Source organism: Tursiops truncatus, chromosome 2, assembly GCF_011762595.2.
Source record: "Tursiops truncatus isolate mTurTru1 chromosome 2, mTurTru1.mat.Y, whole genome shotgun sequence".
NCBI classification, from domain to species: domain Eukaryota; kingdom Metazoa; phylum Chordata; class Mammalia; order Artiodactyla; family Delphinidae; genus Tursiops; species Tursiops truncatus.
Window position 1 is genome coordinate 146,386,180 of NC_047035.1, and position 20,203 is coordinate 146,406,382.

Here is a 20,203-nt window from a genome sequence, read left to right on the forward strand (position 1 = left end):
ATTTGCATGCATCCAGCTTTCCCAACACCACTTGCTGAGGAGACTTTCTTTTCCCCATTGTATAATCTTGCCTCCTTTGTCAAAGATTAATTGACTGTAGGTGTGTGGGTTTATTTCTGGGCTCTCTATTCTGTTCTTTTGATCCATATTTCGGTTTTTGTGCCAATACCATGCAGTTTTTATTACTGTAGCTTTGTAGTATTGTCTGATGTCTGGGAGCATTGTTCCTCCTGCTTTGTTCTTCTTTCTCAGGATTGCTTTGGCAATTCTGGGTCTTTTATGGTTCCATACAAATTTTGGGATTATTTGTTCTAGTTCTGTGAAAAATGTCATGGATAATTTGATAGGGATCGCATTAACTCTGTAGATTGCTTTGGATAGTATGGCCATTTTAATATTGCTAATTCTTCCAGTCCAGGAACATGGGACATATTTCCATTTCTTTGAATCATCTTAAATTTCTTTTATTAATGTTTTATAGTTCTCAGCATATAATTCTTTCACCTCCTTGGTCAGGTTTATTCCCAAGTATTTTATTTTTTTGATGCAATTTTAAAAGGGATTTTTTTTTAATGTTCCCTCTCTATTTCATTGTTAGTGTAAAGAAACACAACTGATTTCTGTATGTTAATCTTGTATCCTGCTACCTTGCTGAATTCGTTTATCAGTTTTAGTAGTTTTGTATGTAGTCTTTAGGGTTTTTTATATATAATATGTCATCTGCATATAATGACAATTTTACCTCTTTAGGTAAAGGCGTTTTTTTGGGATGAGTATACTTTAAGGTGGATACGTTCAATTGTGACCCAGGCTCAAACCTTACAAAGTGCTCTGCCCCCAACCCCAAAACTCCTTTTTATCCCAATAGCCAGCCCCCCTGAGCAGAGCCTTGGTCCCTCCCCAAGGACCAGACAGCACAATCAGGAGCTCTTATTTCATTGGTTTATTTCTTTCCAAGACCCACTTGGAGGAGTAAGGTCTAATCGCCACTGGTTTAACTTCTTATTTACTAAATCAAACTACTTTTTTTTTTCTTTACTAAGTCTTGCTAATCAGTAAACAGTCATCATTTGAATTCTCAATATGCTAAAAAGTCATTTTTGCAAGGGGGATAATTAACACAGTATTTGGTATAAAAAATTCCGTACACAGGCAGACACCTTCTTCATCTCAAATCCCATGGTTAGATGATTGCAAACAGAGGTTTATACCGTTATAGCCTTAATATGTAAGGAATCACTAAGAAGTTTCACAGATCACTAAGAAATATGTGAAGCATCCCACTAGAAAAATAGGCAAAGAGCTTGAAAGAGCAATTCATGAAGAAAAATGACAACCAGTAAACAAAAGCTATTTAATCTTTGCAGTAATAGAAGAAAGTACAAATTAAAACAGAGACAGGAAGGTGAATATCAGGATAACAAGCAAACAAGCGGAAGTTCCGGGGATTACAAAACAAAACCGAGAATGTGCCTGGCCTTCTGCAGGTAGGGCCACAGCATGATCTGGTATAGAGAGCCTGAATATAGACGTAAAAAGGCCTGGGTCCCGGTTCCAGCTCCACCAGCTACTGCCTAGGAGACCTTGTGAGTGATAATAACTCCTTTGTGGGCATGTTTGGGCACCTGATGGGAATGAACATTTCCAGCGTGACCTGGCACGGGATGGGTTGTCACGGAAGCTCAGTCCCTTTTCCCCCGCTTCTCACATGTATAGGTTCTAACCGCAGCCTTTGGGAACTGGTCCATTTTCCCTCCGGGAAAACTCCAGCCCAGAGGGAACAGGTAGAGACCTGCCTCCACACCTCTGAAGAAGATTAAACTGGCTGTGATTCTGGAGAGCCCAGGAATTTGGAAACAACAGAATCCAGGGGTGCTGTGCTGAGGACATGCTGGGTTGCCATCCAGCCAGTTCTTTCAAGTTTGGAGCTCAGCAGGTCCATTTCTATCCTTTCTTCTTCTTAAGCAACATTTTTTCCAAACAAAAGCAAAAATTTGCTCACAGCTTGGTTTTGAAACTGCTGTGAGCAGATAATACACGGCAAACTGCCCTGGCCCTGAGTGGCTCTGTGTGCATGCAGTGAGCCCTGGGGCAGAGCCATGTAAGATGTTCCCACACGTCTTGGCTTTCTTTGGAGCTGGCCCAGAGCACCTGACTCCACCGGCTCCCTTCTGTGGAATCCCATCTTTGGGTTTCTCCTTCCCCCAAACCTGAAAGGTGAAGCCGGGGCAAGATCAAAGAGGTCCAGGCAGCATGTGGTGTGTTTGCCAAAACGTGCGAGTAAAGCTGCAGGGGCCCAGGTGAGTTACGAAGCTGGAACCTGCGCCCCATTCACGCTGACCCGACTGAGAGGAGGCAGAGTCTGTGAGAAGCGGGTGGCGAGAGGGAGACCAGGCTCCGCAGAGCGCGGAGTCGGGCGCAGCATTCAGGCCTGGGGACCCTGCGTGGGGCGAGCCCAGAGCAGAGCCTGGCAGGTGTGATCTGAGTTCCTGCCAGGCCACTTTCTGGCCTGGTTCTGGAACCTCTCAGCCTCCCTTCCTGCACACGTGTGACGCGAATAATAGTATCTGCATCACAGGCCTGGGTGAGGTCCAAATGTAGATTTTATACGAACAGGCACTTGGTGAGGAATTTTGAGGTTTTAGGGTTATGAGCTGAAACATCTAAAGCACTGACTGATAACTCTCAGTGTTATGCTCTCTCTTCTGTGTCACGTTCTGCATTCCTGCCTTAGCAAGCTGCGATGCTCCCTTGAATGGAAGGGAAGGGACCAAAGAAAGCCCAGGGAAGTCATTCTTTTCGAACTTTACTTGTGGTAGTTCATGCCTTCTGCATTGAATCCTGTGTGTTGATTACACTTTACTCCTTACATCTCACACCGCACCCGCCGTGTGCTCCCCAGGTTGCCTCGGCCCCGCTGCCTTGGGGCCTCGCCTCTTGACCAATGGAGAGGTCTGTCCCCACGTCAGCTCCCTCAGCCTCCACCGAGGTGAAGGCTCAGCTAGGGCATAGCTGCCTTGTTCCCGCACAGGTAGGAGCTGCATTGGCCAGAGGGGGCCAATCCAACCCAAGAGGACATGAGGAGGCTGTAACTTTTCTCTCCACTTCCAAGTGACATGTGAAATCCAGGCTTCCCGGTGTCGACTGAAAAAAAAATGCACAACCTAAAGGTTGAGAGTTATGTTTTATTTGGCTGGCAGAGCTGAGGACTTAAGCCCAGAACGTAGCCTCGCAGATAGCTCTGAGGGACTGCTCCAAAGAGGCAAGGGGGAAGCCAGGATGTACAGGAGTTTTTGCAACGAAGTAGTCAAAACATCAGAAGGCTATTGTCAATTAAAGAAAACCAGGGACTTCCCTGGCAGTCCAGTGGTTAAGACTTCGCCTTCCAATGCAGGGGGTGTAGGTTCGATCCCTGGCCAGGGAGCTAAGATCCCACATGCCTCGAGCCAAAACAACAAAACATAAAACAGAAGCAATATTGTAAAAAATTCAATAAAGACTTTAAAAATAGTCCACATCCAAAAAAAAAAAATCTTTAAAAGAAAACCAGACATCTCAAGTTAAGGAATTTAGTGCTATTCTGTGTATAGAAAGATGCAAGATTCTGGGCTCCCTGAAGTCATTCCTTTGATATGCTCCTCAGCTATCTGGGGCCAGTATCCTGCTTTTCTCCATCCTGAGTCCCCTTACGGTGCACCGTTGGGGGTGGCTGCAGTGGCCGAGGGTGACAGTGGGCAGCCCCTTTGTCTCCATCTGAGTTTCCTCAGGGCTCACGACAGGGTGGCTGTAATGTGATGGCTTGATGGCTGCAACATCCTTTGTTCACTGATACGGCAGGTGCTATTTTAGTTCACACCAGCATCTAGCCACCTGGAGGGGCAGGTAGCACACCTGGGAGTGCACGGGAGGTTTGCCCAGGGAGAGCCGAGAGAGAGGCCTACGTCCTTCCCACATGCCCCACAAGACCCATTCGGAAGACCTCCCCTGGCCTAGCAACCTGCTGCTTTGGTGTGAAGTCGCAGCCAGCTTGGTACTTGTTTCCCCCTTCCCGGCCGCCCCTCCTCCACACTCCTGTTGCCCCAGGACTGCACCTCCCCGGCAAGCCTTAGCCCCTGGGCTTTGGCGCAGTGCTTGCTCTCTAGAGAATGTTGCCTAAAGTGTGTGGTCAGTGGCAGACTAAGTGTGCACTTCAGTAATCCCCGTGAACTACTGCGAGGGGTGGGTCATCACGGGCATCCCATTAGAACTGGTTGGGTGTGATTCTGCACTACAGGAAGTGCGGGACGTGGTCTCTCCTCTCTCCCCGGCGCTCAGCCCTTGGAACATGGCTATAATAAGCAGGTGTTGAATGATGGAGTGAATGTAGGTACCCGCAGCCCTGAACCTTGTTTAAATCAAGAGCTCATATAATTTGAATCAACTGTTTTCAGCTGTGCACACTCAGTAACCCGTTTAATAATCAGTTAAAAGAGGTAGAAATTAGTGTCTCCGGTGTGACTGTTCCTTCCCTTTTTGCGTCATAAAACGTTCCATGGTTTCTTGCGTTGACTTTAAAAAATGCGGAACGTGAGACCTGCGAGTTAAGTTGTATTGGGGGCAAAATGAGGACTGCAGCCCAGGAGACAGTGTTTCCAATAACTCTGAGAAACTGCTCTGACGGGGCGAGGGGGGAGCCAGGATATATAGGAATTTTGCAACAAAGAGCAGGTAATTGGGAAAGTCAAAAAATTACTGTTAAATAAAGAAAGCCAGATATCTCAAGTTAAGGAATTCAGTGCTTTTCTGTGTATGGGAAGATGCAAGAGTCTGGGCTCACTGAAATCATTCCTTTGATGTGCACCTCAGCTATCTGGAGCCAGTATCCTGTATTTTCACATCCTGAGTTTCCTTAGGGCTCACCGCAGGGAGTGGCTGCGGTCTGATGGCTGCTAGATGGCAAGTATTCTTTTCAGCCCTGCGTTTCCTCAGGGCTCACTGACTCACGTTGGAGGGCTGCAGTCATTGATGACTGTGACATCCTGTGTTTATTGATATGGCGGGAAATATTCCATTTATAAATATACCATTTATCCCTTGATTTCTGTTCAGTAGCTCTTTCATACACTGCCTCCTCCTGAGAGCATAGCTGTTCTCATTTTCTTGCTGGTGTTACTGACCACGGTTGAATTGACATCTGCTTTGAGCTAGACTTCACTTCCAAAAGAAGAATGGAGATTTTGCAATCTGTGTTTGATGGCTCAATTTATCTCGTACTGGCAGCTTAGATTTCAAGCATGTGCCTTCTGTGCTGGCTTCCAAGTTTGTCACTAAGCTCTCATTTCTGGAAAGTGTGATTATGGAGAATCGCTCCCGCTTCCTGGAAAGAACTGAGGACTCCGGGAGGTTTCCAGGCACCATACACACGGTTGTCCAAAAGTTCCACGTTTTACCCCATTTGCTTCGAAAGGACTCAGTGTTTCAGTTGGTCTCATTGCCTCCCTTCTGGTCTTTCAGGGGACTGTTATAGTGGTGCTGTTGCCCAAAGTCTCCTAGTTCAGGAGAAAAGGAAGCATGATACCCTGCTTGTTCAGGTGCACGTACGTGAGTCGTGGCTTTGTTCATCACCCTATGTCTCGCCTGGTCGTGGATGTAACAAAGAGATGAGTTTCTTCTTTAATATTTCATTTTTGCAAATAAAATACAAAATGTTGATGAAGGTGAAAAAGAAAATGTATGGGAAGAGGAAGAACTCTCTTGAAACCCCTTCCTCAGGTTCTCCACTGTTGCATCAGGTACAAAGGTGCACCTGCACTGGTCAGCATTCTGGCAGCCAGATTCCCCCCCACCCCCTGCGCCAAGAATATGTAAGTGCATTTAATGTTTGAACATTTGACTTTGTTATTTTCAGAAGCACATCATGTTCAATATGTCTATCTTTCCACTTGGTGTTTTTTCGTCTTGACGGTTTTTTTTGTTTGTTTTTTTTGGGTTTTTTTTTGTTGTACGTGGGCCTCTCACTGCTGTGGCCTCTCCCGTTGCGGAGCACAGGCTCTGGACGCGCAGGCTCAGCGGCCATGGCTCACGGGCCCAGCTGCTCCGCGGCATGTGGGATCTTCCCGGACCGGGGCACGAACCCGTGTCCCCTGCATCGTTAGGCGTACTCTCAACCACTGCGCCACCAGGGAAGCCCCTCGTCTTGACGTTTTACTGCGTTCTAACCGTGCTGCGTACATAACTTTGTATTTCTTTCTGTTACTTGCATATCAAGCGCTTTTTCATGTCAGTTTATATCCTTTGTGAGCAGCATTTTATGTATTTTTATAATACTTCACCAAGTAGAAATACCATCATTTATTTAGGCATCCCTCTATCGTTGGGACGCATAGATTGTTTTCTGGGGGTTTTGCTATTATAAACAGACAACTTAGCGCAGAAAGCTTTCTCCTAAATTTAAAATTATTTTCTTGGGATTGTTCACCGGAAGTAAAATTACTAGGACAAATAAGCGGTGGAAACCACAAATATACCTACACTGGATACATTTTACTAATTTGCTTTTCAAAATGGTTGAACCAACATACAACTTCATCAGGCACAAGTAGGCACTCATTTGCCAGCTCTCGAGGAGATAAATGGTATCTTTCCTTAATTTGCGTTGTGATAATAACTAAGGAGGGTGAACACTTTTCCAAATGTTTGTGTACAAAGTGTGTGTGTGTGTGTTTTTAATTGCCCTTTCTCCTGTTTTCCAGAGGATAGTCAGTATTGTTATTAAGCTAATAGGTACTCCATGTAAAATACAAATGTAATAACCCTTTCTGGGTCATAGCTCCTATAAATATTTTTTCTGGTCTGTTATTTGACTTATATATATTTTTAAGATAATCTTAAATTTCTTCTCCAGAGTTTTGATAATTCTTTTTTTTGTTCCCAGTTTGCTTGTGATTTGATTTTTTTCAGAATCTGTTTGATTTGGGTTTTTTTTTTTAGTATAAGGTAAATATTTTTCATAAATTGCTAACGAATTACCCCAGAACAAAGATAAAATCAAAATGTTAAGAGATGTTGTGGGCTTCTGCATCTGGCAACAGAAAGACCAAGAATAGGACAACTAGCAAAACAACTAAAATATACAAAACAAGTTGTGAAAATAAGTTCAGCCGTATTGATAGTTTCAGTAAAGGTGGATTGCTTCATTTAGAAGACAAAGATTGTCAGATTAGATTTTTTACATGTGTTTGCTGTTGTGCCGGGCATATTTCATGTACCTACCAGACCCCTGTCCACTCCTGTCTGCCCCACTCTGACTGAGGCTGGTCTATACACAGACTCTCTGCCTGTGGCTGGTGGTGGAGTTCAGCCAGGGGGAAACTCCAGCAGGAGAATGGAAAGAGGAAGGAGATGTTTTTTTCAGAGTTATTTATCCCTCCAGCATCCCTCGGGGTCACAGCCCCACCCTCCCCTTGCTGTAGACTCTTGTACATTTATGGGCTAAACCCCCCTTCTGTTTCTAGCCCCGGGGAACTCCATCATCCCTTGTGGCTCTGTTTTGCTCTGCTGACACCTCTGTAAATAGTCTCTTTATTAAAGCCTTATTGGATTATCCTAGTTTAGTTATGCTGTCTTCTTCCTGCTTGGACAGACTGATGGAACTATATATAAGAACAATACCTAAAATATAAGAAAACTGCAAAGTTAAAAATAAGGTGGATGGGAAAAGATAGACCAAGCAAATGCTAACCAAAGAAAGCTGATGTAGTTACGTTAACATCAGACAAACAGAAATGTTATGGTGAAAAGCAATCCCAAAGCTGAAGAGGGTCACTGCGCGTTGATAAAAGATTTGGTTCAATTCTAACTTGGCCTCGAAATATGTAATGCAAAAATTTGTTAAAGCTCCAAAGAGAGAAAGACAGACTCACACACAAGGTGGGAGATTTAGCATACCTCAAATATATTTGGTAGACAAAATAGCAAAAATCAGTAGGAAGAGAAGATTTGAACTTCACAGTTGACAATTTAGGTCTAACTAATGGACCTACACCCAACAAGCAAAGAATACACTCGCCTTTCAATCGCAGGTGGATTATTCTTGAAAATTGGCCACGTAGTAGACCATTTGGCAAACGTCAGAGTATTTCCAAGGATTGGTAGTATATAAGCCCTGTCCTCTGAGATTACAGGTAAGAAATCAAAATTTAAAAGATAACTAGAAAAAGCCCATACATTTGATAGTTAAAAAACACTTCTAAACAACTCAAGTGTCAAAGGAAAATAATCATAATTTAATAGGGAGGGACTTCCCTGGTGGCGCAGTGGTTAAGAATCCACCTGCCAATGCAGGGGACACAGGTTCGAGCCCTGGTCTGGGAAGATCCCACATGCTACGGAGCAACTAAGCCCATGTGCCACAGCTACTGAGCCTGCGCTCTAGAACCTGTGATACACAACTACTGAGCCCGTGTGCCACAACTACTGAAGCCCATGCGCCTAGAGCCTGTGCTCCACAAGAGAAGCCACCACAGTGAGAAGCCCACACACTGCAATGAAGAGTATGCCCTGCCTGCTGAAACTACAGAAAGCCCATGTGCAGCAACAAACACCCAGTGCAGACAAAAATAAATAAATAAAATAAATAAATTTATTTTTAAAAAAGGATAATAATAATAATTTAATAGGGAATCTTTGGAACTGGATAATAATAAAAATACTGCATATCCAAACAGGTAATGCAGGTGAAGTAGAGATAGAGAGGAACGTATGTTCCCAACTGCATGTGTTAGAAAAGAAGAAAGGCTAAAGATTGATGGTAGGTGCTTTGTGTCCACCTAGAGGGGTGGGATAGGGAGGGTGGGAGGGAGACGCAAGAGGGAGGAGTTATGGAGATGTATGTATATGTATAGCTGATACACTTTGTTTTACACCAGAAACTAACACGATATTGTAAAGCAATTATACTCCAATAAAGAGGTTAAAAAGAAAAAAGATTGATGGTAGAAAATGACCAGTAACATAAACTCAAAGAAAGCAGAAAAAAGGAATTTTTAAACTAGCAGAAATCAATGAAATAGAAAACAAACGTATGTAGAGAGAATTGACAAAATCCCTAAGTTGGTCCTTTGAAGACACTAATAAAATTGATAAACCTCTGGGAAGACTGGTCAAGGAGAAAACTGAGAATATAGTTGACCCTTGGACAGCACAGGTTTGAACTGCACAGGCCCACTTAGATGCAGATTTTGTTTTGTTTTGTTTTCAGTAAATAAGAACTACAGTCCAACACAGTCTGTGGTTGGTTGAATCCGCAGATGCAGGGCTGGCTGTAAAGTTATAGATGGGGGTTGGCACCCCAGACACCTGCGTTGGTCAAGGGTCATCTGTATATAATTTCACGAATGAAAAAGTAGAATGTTATTATAGATCCTATATACATCAAAGTTATTATAAGAAGATATTATAAACAACTTTGTGACCAAAATGTTAAGTGAAATGACCAAAAATAATGTAACAGCAAAATTGACACAAGAAGAAACAAAAATTGAAATTGTGTGATTAAAGAAATTGATTCTATAATTTAAAAGAAAACTCAGGGCTGGATAGATGCACTGGCAGATTCTACTAAACATTTAAATGGAAGAAATGTAATGTCAATATTCCACGGACTCTTCCAGACAGTAGAAAAAGAGAGAAAAAGAGTCCCAGTTAGTTTGATGAAGCCTGAGTATCCTTGATACCAACTCGCAACAGCCCACTATGAGAATGGAGACTTTTCAGCCAGTGTCACTTGGGAACATAAATAGGAAAATCCCAAGTTCAATATTAACAAATTAAATCCAACAGTATTTTTTAAAAGTTTCTCTTTTTCCTGTCTTTTTTGGATTAAATATTTTTGAATATTCCATCTTATTTCCTTTAGGATTTTTAGCCTATTTTGTGATTGTCGCTGTAGACTTGGAGTTAATAGTCCTCCCCACTTTCTGCTGTAGTTGTGTGCTATATGTAACTTCTGTACATATTACAAACTCCATCTTGCAGGCATATTTTTGCTTTAAAGGCAGTCATTGTCTTTTAAAGAAATTAAGAGAGAAAAAAAAAAGCTACTCTTTTATATTTACCTACATGGTCACCATTTCTGGTCCTCTGTTCTTTCCTGTAGATCCAGATTCTCATCTGTGACCATTTTCCTTCTATCTGAAGAACTTCCTTCACCATTTCTTATCATGCTGGTCTGCTGGCCATGAATTTGCTCTGCTTGGATTTATTCCAAAATATCTTTATTTCAATCCATCTTCAGTTTGTTTTTAAAAATATGTTTATTTATTGACACACTGATTTTGACTCTGCTTAGAGGACGTCATTGTGATGGTGCTTTGACTCCACCCATTTTTTAAAATTAATTTATTTATTTTTGGCTGTGTTGGGTTTTTACTGCTGTGTGTGGGCTTTCTCAAGTTGTGGTGAGCAGGGGCTACTCTTTGTTGTGGTGTGCAGGCTTCTCATTGCGGTAGCTTCTCTTGTTGCAGAGCACAGGCTCTAGGTGCACGGGCTTCAATAGTTGGGGCACATGGGCTTCAGTAGTTGGGACACGTGGGCTCTAGGGCACAGGCTCAGTAGTTGTGGTGCACGGGCTTAGTTGCTCCGCGGCATGTGGGATCTTCCCAGACCAGGGCTCAAACCCGTGTCCCCTGCATTGGCGGGTGGATTCTTAACCACTGTGCCACCAGAGAAGTCCTCCACCCATTTTTGAATGGCTATTTTCTCTAGATATTGAATTCTAGGTTGGCAGTATTTTTTGTTTATTTATTTTTGGCTGCATTGGGTCTTCGTTGCTGCATGCGGGCTTTCTCTAGTTGTGGCAGGCGGGGGCTACTCTTCGTTGTGGTGCATAGGTTTCTCATTGTGGTGGCTTCTCTTGTTGCAGAGCACGGGCTCTAGGCGCACGGGCTTCAGTAGTTGTGGCTCGTGGGCTCTAGAGCGCAGGCTCAGTAGTTGTGGCACACAGGCTTAGTTGCTCCACGGCATGTGGGATCTTCCCGGACCAGGGCTCAAACCCGTGTCCCCTGCATTGGCAGGCAGATTCTTAACCACTGCACCACCAGAGAAGCCCTATTTTTTTTTTTTTTTCATTTCAGCACTTTAAAGATAATACATTTTCTTCTCATCTCCATTGTTTCTGGTGGGAAGTGCTTGCATTTACTATGAAAACAAACGTTGTTTACATCTAAGCTATCTAGCGTGCAAGGATAACATTTCCTTTCTCATTTTGTTCAGGCTAGCAAGTTTGCCAAATACAAAATCAATAACCCAAAAGTGCGTTTTCACATTTCAGCATGCAGAACTTCTAATCATTCTAAGTGCCTCACTGCTAAATATAGAAGGACCTCCACACATTCGAGAAGATTATGCAACATTAGAACAGACACAAGCCCTGAAGAGAATAAACTTGGAGGTTAAGAGGGAATTCAGGCAGGAAAAGCACAACAACACAGCAAAACTTCAAAAAAAACTATAGTTGGTGTCCCAAGGTAGAAAACTAAGTAGGGAAAAGGCCAGTTCTTCCCTCCTGTGTTTCTCTCCTGTGTGTCTCCTTTATTGTTAACACAGAACTCTTCACTTCTGGTACTTCTAGTCACCAAATGTGTGGGGGTTTCCCCCCACAGCAAACAATTCTCTGCGGCACCGTCTGGGTGTACTCCGATGCACCTCAATTCTGGTACCACCTACCCGGGGACAGAGTCAGGCCCCACAGGCTAAGGGCTCAGTCCCACAAGACTGTCCCCCGCACACATACACACACTGCGGACACCAGTTGTAAGCCTGGGTTATCACCTGTGCTTTTGACCGACTGCCCCGTAGATCTAAAGACCCCCTCCTTGGGTTCAGTTAATTTGCTAGAGCTGCTCACAAAACTCAAGGAAACACTTGCTTACATTTACCAGTTTATTAAAGGCTGTGATAAAACGGTACAGGTGAACAGCCAGAGGAGGAGATACACAGGGTCTGTGAGGGTCCCTAGTGCAGGAACCTCTGTCCTTGTGGAGTTGGGATGCATCACCCTCCTGGGTGGATGTCTTCACCCACCTAGCAGCTCCCTGAACCCCATGCTATTGGGAATTGACAAGGGTTTTAGGAGCCCTGTGCCAGGAACCGGGGGTCGAGACCAATATATAATTTCTATTATCTCATAGGTATCCTCAGGGAAGATAAAGTATTTCAGTGCTGAAATAAGAACAGGATGCTGCATTTTAAAAAGGAACATTGGGAGGACCAGATAAATGACTTGAAATTTTAAAATATGAGGCAAAAATTAGAAAGGCAAGAGATAGGTTGGAGGAGGAAACATCCCAGAAAATGAAGAGGGAGTGGGGTGGGCATGTGGAGGATAGTGTAAGAGAAAGGATTCTCGATGTCCTGGGTAAGGAGGCATTGGACGATGGCTAGAATTCAGGAGCTTGGACAGAGCACGTGAGCATCTACCCTAGAAGGGCCCCCTCGGAGCCTGACAAGAGGCTGAGTCTCAGGCAGGACGCGGAAAGGTGGAGAGGGTGGGGGGAAGGACCGCTGTCCCGTTATAGCCCGTGTAGCAGACTCTGTCTTTTCAAACCGTTAATTTATTACTTTGAACTAACTGAAGAATGTTGAAAGATGGTATTTTAGTGTTCTCTATCTCACCCTGTAGGTGCCATTAAGAAAAATGAGGTTTTGTTTGTTGCCAGACTGTACAAATGATTGTTCTTTACCTGATATGTGTGTTTCCACACTTCACCCAAAGAAACACTGGTGCTTGGGATTCTGAGATACTCCTTCTGGCACTGAAAATACCATTTTGAAGGGTTTTTATGGCTACAAGATCATAGAGAAGATTCTCCCATCTGCCCGGCTTTACTTCCGGCTCTGGAGGTGTGCACGCATGTGTGTATGTGTGCATGTCCATAGGGGACACATACCTGTGTGCACTCTTCCTTCTTCTTTTCTAGGCCATTTCCTAAATTCTATCTTCCTACCTCTTGCTTGCCGTAATGTGGACTTAAAGCACATTTATAACTATGTTAAATTCATTGAGTCAAGGTTGATATTTCTGTGAGTGTATAATAGTTCATATAATGGCTTTATTGAAATATAATTCACACAGCATAAAATTCACCCTTTTAAAGCATCCTTGTATATTTTTATAAACAGAAGGAGTAGTGCCTTTTTTATCCCTTTACCCAAACCTCTGCATTAAACTTTGTAAACAGGTTACCTGCACCTCAGAAGGAAAAGGCTTCCCCTGGAGTGTTATTTAGACTGAAACATATTTCTTGATTATAGGCTTCTCTTTCTTTACTGTGTTTCGACTAAAGAATTTCTCCCTGCATGTTGTAAATGTTGTGGGGGGGGAGAATTAATAAATTCTTTATAGTTAATAGCTTCTCTTATGGCCAAAGAAAACCCAAGAATTCAAAAGTATTAGCTCAGAGTCCTTAATCTAACAAAAACTTTCCCCTGCTCCTAGCTGGTTTGTCTCCAATTGTAAATTCCCCTCCCAAGGATTTTTAACGCTTAATTCAAAATGCTGGAAGAGAAAAGCTTCATTAGTGCTGGTACTTTCTTATTGGCAAATTCAACCTCAGTCTTCCCTTAATTCTCGTTCTTTCTTTGAATAGGAATAATCCTGTTTGTTCATTACAAATTCAATTCATTGAGGGGGAAATGCATTGAAGATGGTGAATGATGATAAAGCCATTTATCAGCAGCCTCTGGGGCATTAGCTAGGATTATCCTCTGCCTCTCACAAGCAGTGCTGGCCCTGAGTGTTTAAGCAGGTGGATTTGCCGTTCTTTCTTCTAGGGGCTCAGGAATCTGATGGAGAGAAAGCCAGGGAATTTGGATTTGGGCATCTTTTCAGACCTCTTCCAGGAAACTAAGGAATGAATGGTACTAGTTGGGTTTTGTAAGGGTAAGCTTGAACAGGCATGCTGACGTCTTGACTAGTAACCAATACACTCTTGTTAAACGCTTTGTCCAAAGCAGACCAACATTCCGGAGTCCTCCCACCTCTGGATGGCAGTTCTGTGGAGTGTGGACTGGGTCTCTGGTCTGGTGTAGCCCTGGATCGTTCTTCTTCTGCTTCTTCCTTGGTTCTTCCCTCCAGGTGTCTCATCTCCTCAACGCTAGGGCAGGCTCTAGGCACGGTGAGCGTGGTGGGACCTGGTCCTAGCGTGGGCTGGACCCTTGGGGTCGTGGATAAGTGCTGACTCAGCTAGAGGAGAGGACCACCCTAAAGCCTAGAGCCCAGAGATGCGTGTTCCTGTGCATCTCTGCCTTACTCTGTGATGCCAAGTCACTGGTGTCTGATCCTTCTGACTCGCCCCAGGTGGGACAGCGGGTTGAAGGTGGGCTGTATACCAGGTGGGCTTCTTCCCAGGTGCGCTGTGGTCTCTCACCTGGCAGTTTCTGAATCAAGCCTCATGAGATGCCAGACTCCATGAAGGGGTTATTGGGCCCCTTAACATTATGTGTCAAGAGCCTTCACAATATTGTATTCTCTCTGGGGAATCTACCTGGGGAGAGCAGTTCAGATGCAGCAAGTGATATTTCCTGCAAATTCATGTATGAAAGCAAAAATGAAAAGGAAACTGAAACACATGTTCTGTTATAACCTATTATGAGAGATTGGTTACGAAAATGCTTATATTCATACAGTGAAATAGTTTGCTGATATTTTAAGATATCAGTATATTAATTTAGCAAACATTTATTGAGCACACATCCCAGAAACTTGCCACACGCTGAGGCCAGTATGCCACGTAAGAAAGGCACATTCCTGCCCACGTGACACCTCTGGTCTGATGAAGGGGAGAAGACAATAAACGGGTGCATAAATGATTTCTGGATGTGATTAACATGATGCTGAGTTAGAGGAGAAAGAGAAATTGCTGCCCTGCGTGATTTCAACTATGTGAAAAACAAACACGCATAGAAAATAGCCAAGAGGAGAATATGCCAGACAAGTTAGAGGTGATTCTTATTTTCTTATTTGTTTCAGTATTTAATAATCATCCCTCTTTTATAACTAGGAAAAAATAACTTAAAAAGAGAATTGCAGGGCTTCCCTGGTGGCGCAGTGGTTGAGAGTCCACCTGCCGATGCAGAGGACACGGGTTTGTGCCCCGGTCCAGGAAGATCCCACATGCCGCGGAGTGGCTGGGCCCGTGAGCCATGGTTGCTGAGCCTGTGCATTCGGAGCCTGTGCTCTGCAACAGGAGAGGCTGTTGCGCAAAAAAAAAAAAAAAAAAAGAGAATTGCACTTCAAATTATGCCATATACTGGAATACTTGTTTTCATGTCTTATGAAGGCAAAAAAAAACAGACTCCCTTGGTAGAAGTAAAAAGAGCATGTTCACCTTTAAGTACAAAAAAAAAGGAGGAAAATGTCTCTAGAATCACCACTATCTAAACCTTACCCTCAGGTCAGGTTGTCTGCACAGAACCTTTTAGGACAGGGGAGGTCTCCTTCCCTCCTCCTGCCGTCTCGTCTCCCTGCCGCTCTTTCCTCTGTGCTCCTAACTCACCAGCACGGCACCTGGGCCCTCAGAGGCTCTAGTGAATATCTCTTGCAGATGGAGAGAAGGAACAGAAATTTAAACCAAGTATGAGCAACCATCTTCTTGGTCCACTTGTAAATCTTTGGTACAAACGTGGCAGAAGTGCACTTTTTTTTTTTTTTTTTTTTTTGCGGTACGCGGGCCTCTCACTGTTGTGGCCTCTCCCGTTGCGGAGCACAGGCTCCGGACGCGCAGGCTCAGTGGCCACGGCTCACAGGCCTAGCCGCTCCGTGGCATGTGGGATCTTCCCGGACCGGGGCACGAACCCATGTCCCCTGCATCAGCAGGCGGACTCTCAACCACTGCGCCACCAGGGAAGCCCCAAAAGTGCACTTTTAATGCATCTTCGAAGTTTCATCACATGTCCCTGGCAAATATTTCTGGCAAATTTCTGAATTTATAAATTGCTTCCAATTTTATCAAATCAGAAAGGTGTCAAGCTCTTAATCATCTGAAAAGAAGCTCAGCTTCTTGTGTCAATAAGAGAAATGCAAAGTGAACTTCTCTGAATTGTCAGATTGTCCATCCAAAGCTGTGAGGAAGCAGGTATGTTGGTATATTCCTGGCAGGGGTGTGATATGACCAGACCCCATGGAGGGCAGTTTGGCAATGTCTGTCAAAATGACAAATTCACATCCTTTTTGATCCCTGCCCCTCCCCCGCACCATTCTACTTTTAGAAATGTAGACTACAGATACACTTACACATGTGAAATGATATGCTCCTTAGATTTTATTTAACAAACTCTGTGCAACAGCTCCCATATGACAGTCACTGTTCTAAATCTCTTACCATCATTAAAGTCATTTAATTCCCCAAGCTACTCTATGAGGTAGATATTATTATTATTATCCCCACTTTACAGATGAGGAAACTGAAGAACAGAAAGATTAAGTACTTTGCCCAAGGCCACACAGCTAGTAGGTGGCAGAGCCAGGATTCAAACCCAGACTGTGCAGCTCCAGGGTCCTTGCTCTGCCAACCTCAACAGGTACCTCCTCGTGTGACCACAGTTATGGCACTGTTTGTAATTGCAAACATTTGGAAACAATTTACGTGCCTGTCAAGAGGGGATTGTTAAGTAAGTGACGCGATACCTCTCTGATGCAGTGATGGAAAGATGACCAAGATGCATTTTAATGGAAAAAGAAAAGTGCAGAAGGTGCTCCCAGGTGTGTTGGTAAAGGGGACAGGGCAGAGTATGTGCTTGTATTTGCTTGGATAAGAATAAAATACCACCGGAAGGGTGCTCAAGAAACAGGGAACCGGTTGCCATGGAGAGAGATGGTGGAGAGAGATGGAGAAGCAGCTGGAGGGGGACTTCCACTGTGTTCCCTTTTATACTTGTAGATTTTGAGCCATTCACATTTGTTGATTATTTGGAAGTGTAAATCAGAAGCCCTGAGTACCACAGCTTTTTCATGTTTTTTTTTCCCTTGACCATATAACCAATTTGTTTCTAGATTTTTAAATTAAACTCAATTTTTAAAATTCATGTGTGTGAAAGGTAATATAATATATGCCATGGTTTGCTTGTTTTTTTAATCAAACAATCCAGAAGAGAAAACAATAAAAATGAAGTCTCTCTTCCATTCCTGAACCCCAGCCTCCCGTCCCGAGCCCCTCCCGCAAGACAGCTCCTACTGCTGGTTTCTTGGAATTTTTTCTTTTCTTTTCAGCTTTATTGAGATATAATTGACATGTAGCACTGATACGTGTAAGGCATACAGCATAATGACTTACACATGTTGGGAAATGATTGCCCCAATAAGTTTCGTTAATATCCATCATCTCTTATAGACACACACAAAGAAAGAGGAAAAAAACTAGGTTTTTTCCTTGTGATGAGAACTCGTAGGATCTGCTCCCTGGTTTCTTGGAATTCATTCTGCTCTCCCCCCTCACCCAGGGCGTGTGCCGATCCCGAGCTTGGATCAGCCCCTCTTCTCTTGTTTGTCCTACCAAAACTCTATCCGAAAATAAGAATCTAATTTTAGTGATGAGGCCTTTGGTGGGTGTTTTTGGAGACATCATATAGGATTGAAATAAATCCCGATTCAAATTATAGCTCATGGAGCCCTTGTTCCCTGCCCTGTAGTTATTATGCTCCCCCTTAATGACAGTTCATCACTCAGCAGTTCAAATGTCCAGAGCCTTTGTGGTTTTGAAATGTAGCTTTAATTTGATCCCCGGGAGTTGAGAACGGATGATCGTTCATAGACAGGCCCTGTGTTTGCTGCACCTGCACCCGTGTGAGGTATCGATACTTCTCCTGTAAGCGTCGCTCACTGCGTTAGGGAAATGGCCACGGAAAGAGGCCGGCCCTTTGGAGACCATGTCCTGGGAGACAGCTCAGGACGGTTCTTTTTTTTTATTTTGCGGTACGCGGGCCTCTCACTGTTGTGGCCTCTCCCGTTGTGGAGCGCAGGCTCAGGGGCCGTGGCTCACGGTCCCAGCCGCTCCGCGGCATGTGGGATCTTCCCGGACCGGGGCACGAACCCGCGTCCCCTGTATCGGCAGGCAGACTCTCAACCACTGCGCCACCAGGGAAGCCCCAGGACGGTTCTTTTAAGTCGAAGGACCCACATCCTTCAATCCTGGCCAGGCCAGGAGAGGCCCAAGCAGTGCAGGGCCTGACTTGGGGGCTTTGGAGGCTGCAGGCTTTCAGGACCTGGGGCCTTAGTTGGCCAGGATGATGGTTAAAAAGAAACGGTGCTGCTCTGTGCCCCGCCGTGGGACAGAATCGATTCGTGTCGGGTTGATCCACTTCCCAATAAACCCTGAGGGGCTGGGGCAGCCGGAGCCCATTAGCATAAGCCACATGTCCTCCGGCAGGTCACACTGGCCTTCGGCCCCTCGCCTGAGTGACAGTGACAGCAGTGACCTCTCCGACATGGTCACACAGTCCCAAACGCTGGGCACGCCACGGTGAGAAGGGAAGCCGGCCCATGGCCCATGGTCACGTCCAACCCGGCCCTTGTGTGCTTTATTGCATCAGGGATCCCGCCTGGACGTTGCAGGCCAGGTCTCCCCTTCTGTTCTCACCTGAGGGTACTGAGCAGCATGGGCCTCGCTCCCTGGTGGAGGCGGCGGTTGTGGGGGGGGGCGCCTGCTGCCCCCGCCCCATCCCTGTGCACAGCGGGCTGCTCTCCCATGAGCCTCTGTCCTCCCCCCACACCCAGACCAGCGTGGGTGCCAGGCATCCTCCCGTTTCTGAGGAGGCCCTCCCCACACCCAGCCTCGGTGGACATTTGGGTTTGTGCCACCCACCAAACTTGCCCACCTGCCCTGGACTAACTGGGATGGAAGGAGCCCAAGACGCAGGATGGAGCATCCAAAAAGCAGGACTCCTCAGCGTAACCCAGTTACCACATTTGGGGACAATGGGACAAGGCTGAGTGCCAGGCCCCGCCCCAGATCCACCCACTGGATGTTCCAAGATGGGGAGGGGGCTGCTGCCCATCATGGGGGTGGGGGCTAATGAGGGGAGGCTGTGCTGAGACCCAGGGGCGGAGACTGTGGCCTGGGGAGGAGGTGGGTCCCTGGTCCCCAGATGACGAGGAGGGGAAGATGCTGGGCTCAGAGCCCTGCTGTCAGGGGGAGGGCTCGGGAACCTGAGCCCGGCAGGGCCAGGCACTCCCGTGGGTGACAGAGGCCCCCGGCCAGACCAAGGGGCCAGAGCACATCAAGGGCTTCCTGAAGGAGGCTCTTGACCCTCGGGTGAGTCTGGGTCCGGTGCCTTCCAGGGAAGTTGAAAGAGTGGAGCCTCATCCTGTACGGCACGGCCCAGCACCCCTATACCACCTTCAGCGCCCATCAGTCTCGCTCCCGGATGCTGGAGCTCTCGGCCCTAGAGCCAGAGCCACCCAAGGCTGCCCTGTCGCCGTCCCAGGCCGAGGTTCCCGAGGACGAAGAGGACTACACAGGTAATGAACCTGAGGCCAGAGGAGATGCTCATTTTTCCAGTGTAGCTCTTAAAACGTGGGCTGTTCCCGGCGGAAGGCGGGGCTAGGGTTGTAGGCCTTCCTCTTTCCTGGGAGTCGTAATAATGATGGTAATTTGCACTCACAGCTCCTCCCTCCCATGGCTCTCCTAATATTTTACAGACCAGTAAGTATGCTTCAAACCAGTAAGTACTCGCCAACCTTCCCAGGCCGGGAATAGAGGTTCCCTATGCCCAACCAGAACGGGGACTTGCCGCCTGGCTAGTGACACTCCTCTGGGGCGCCCCCTTTTCATCAGGGGCCCCCGTCTTCAGTCTCAGCCTCCTGACCCTCTCCCTAGTCCATCCACTTTCAGTCCTTGTGACCAGAATGTGGGAAGGACCAGGGTGCTACCGGGAGCCCAGGACGGTTGGGCTGAGTGAGCACAGCCAGGAGATCTTGACCCGCCCAGGGGCCTGGGAGAAAGACCCAGCACAGGGTCTCAGACCTGATGTCAGAGGACACTGATGCTGCAGGAAGCAGCTCAAGCCTCTCACAGGAAGTAAAGATGCCTCGTTGCAAATCCTCTTCCTCCTGCTGCGCCCCTGCAGGGTGGCCCTGGGCTCTGGGCCTGCAGCGCTCCACGCTGAGAGCTGGGGCAGCATGCAGAGGACGTTCCCAGCTGCCGGGCTGGGCACAGTTTCGGTCAGCGAG

At 45.8% G+C, this 20,203-nt stretch overlaps 1 protein-coding gene across 6 annotated transcripts in view; it reads left to right on the plus strand.

Moving 5' to 3' along the window:
- The window catches only part of PCSK6 (proprotein convertase subtilisin/kexin type 6), a 189,973-nt gene that overhangs the window by 149,514 nt on the left and 20,256 nt on the right, over positions 1–20,203 (plus strand). For 3 of the 6 annotated variants that reach the window (XM_033852286.2, XM_033852281.2, XM_033852284.2), the window contains 2 exons: positions 19,313–19,492; positions 19,638–19,676. The exons of 1 other annotated variant lie outside the window; for it this stretch is intronic. In XM_033852286.2, the coding sequence (XP_033708177.1) occupies positions 19,313–19,492; positions 19,638–19,676 (219 nt within the window). The remainder of the gene's footprint in view (positions 1–19,312; positions 19,493–19,637; positions 19,677–20,203) is intronic. 2 more of the 6 variants (XM_033852283.2, XM_033852285.2) reach the window with 1 other exon arrangement.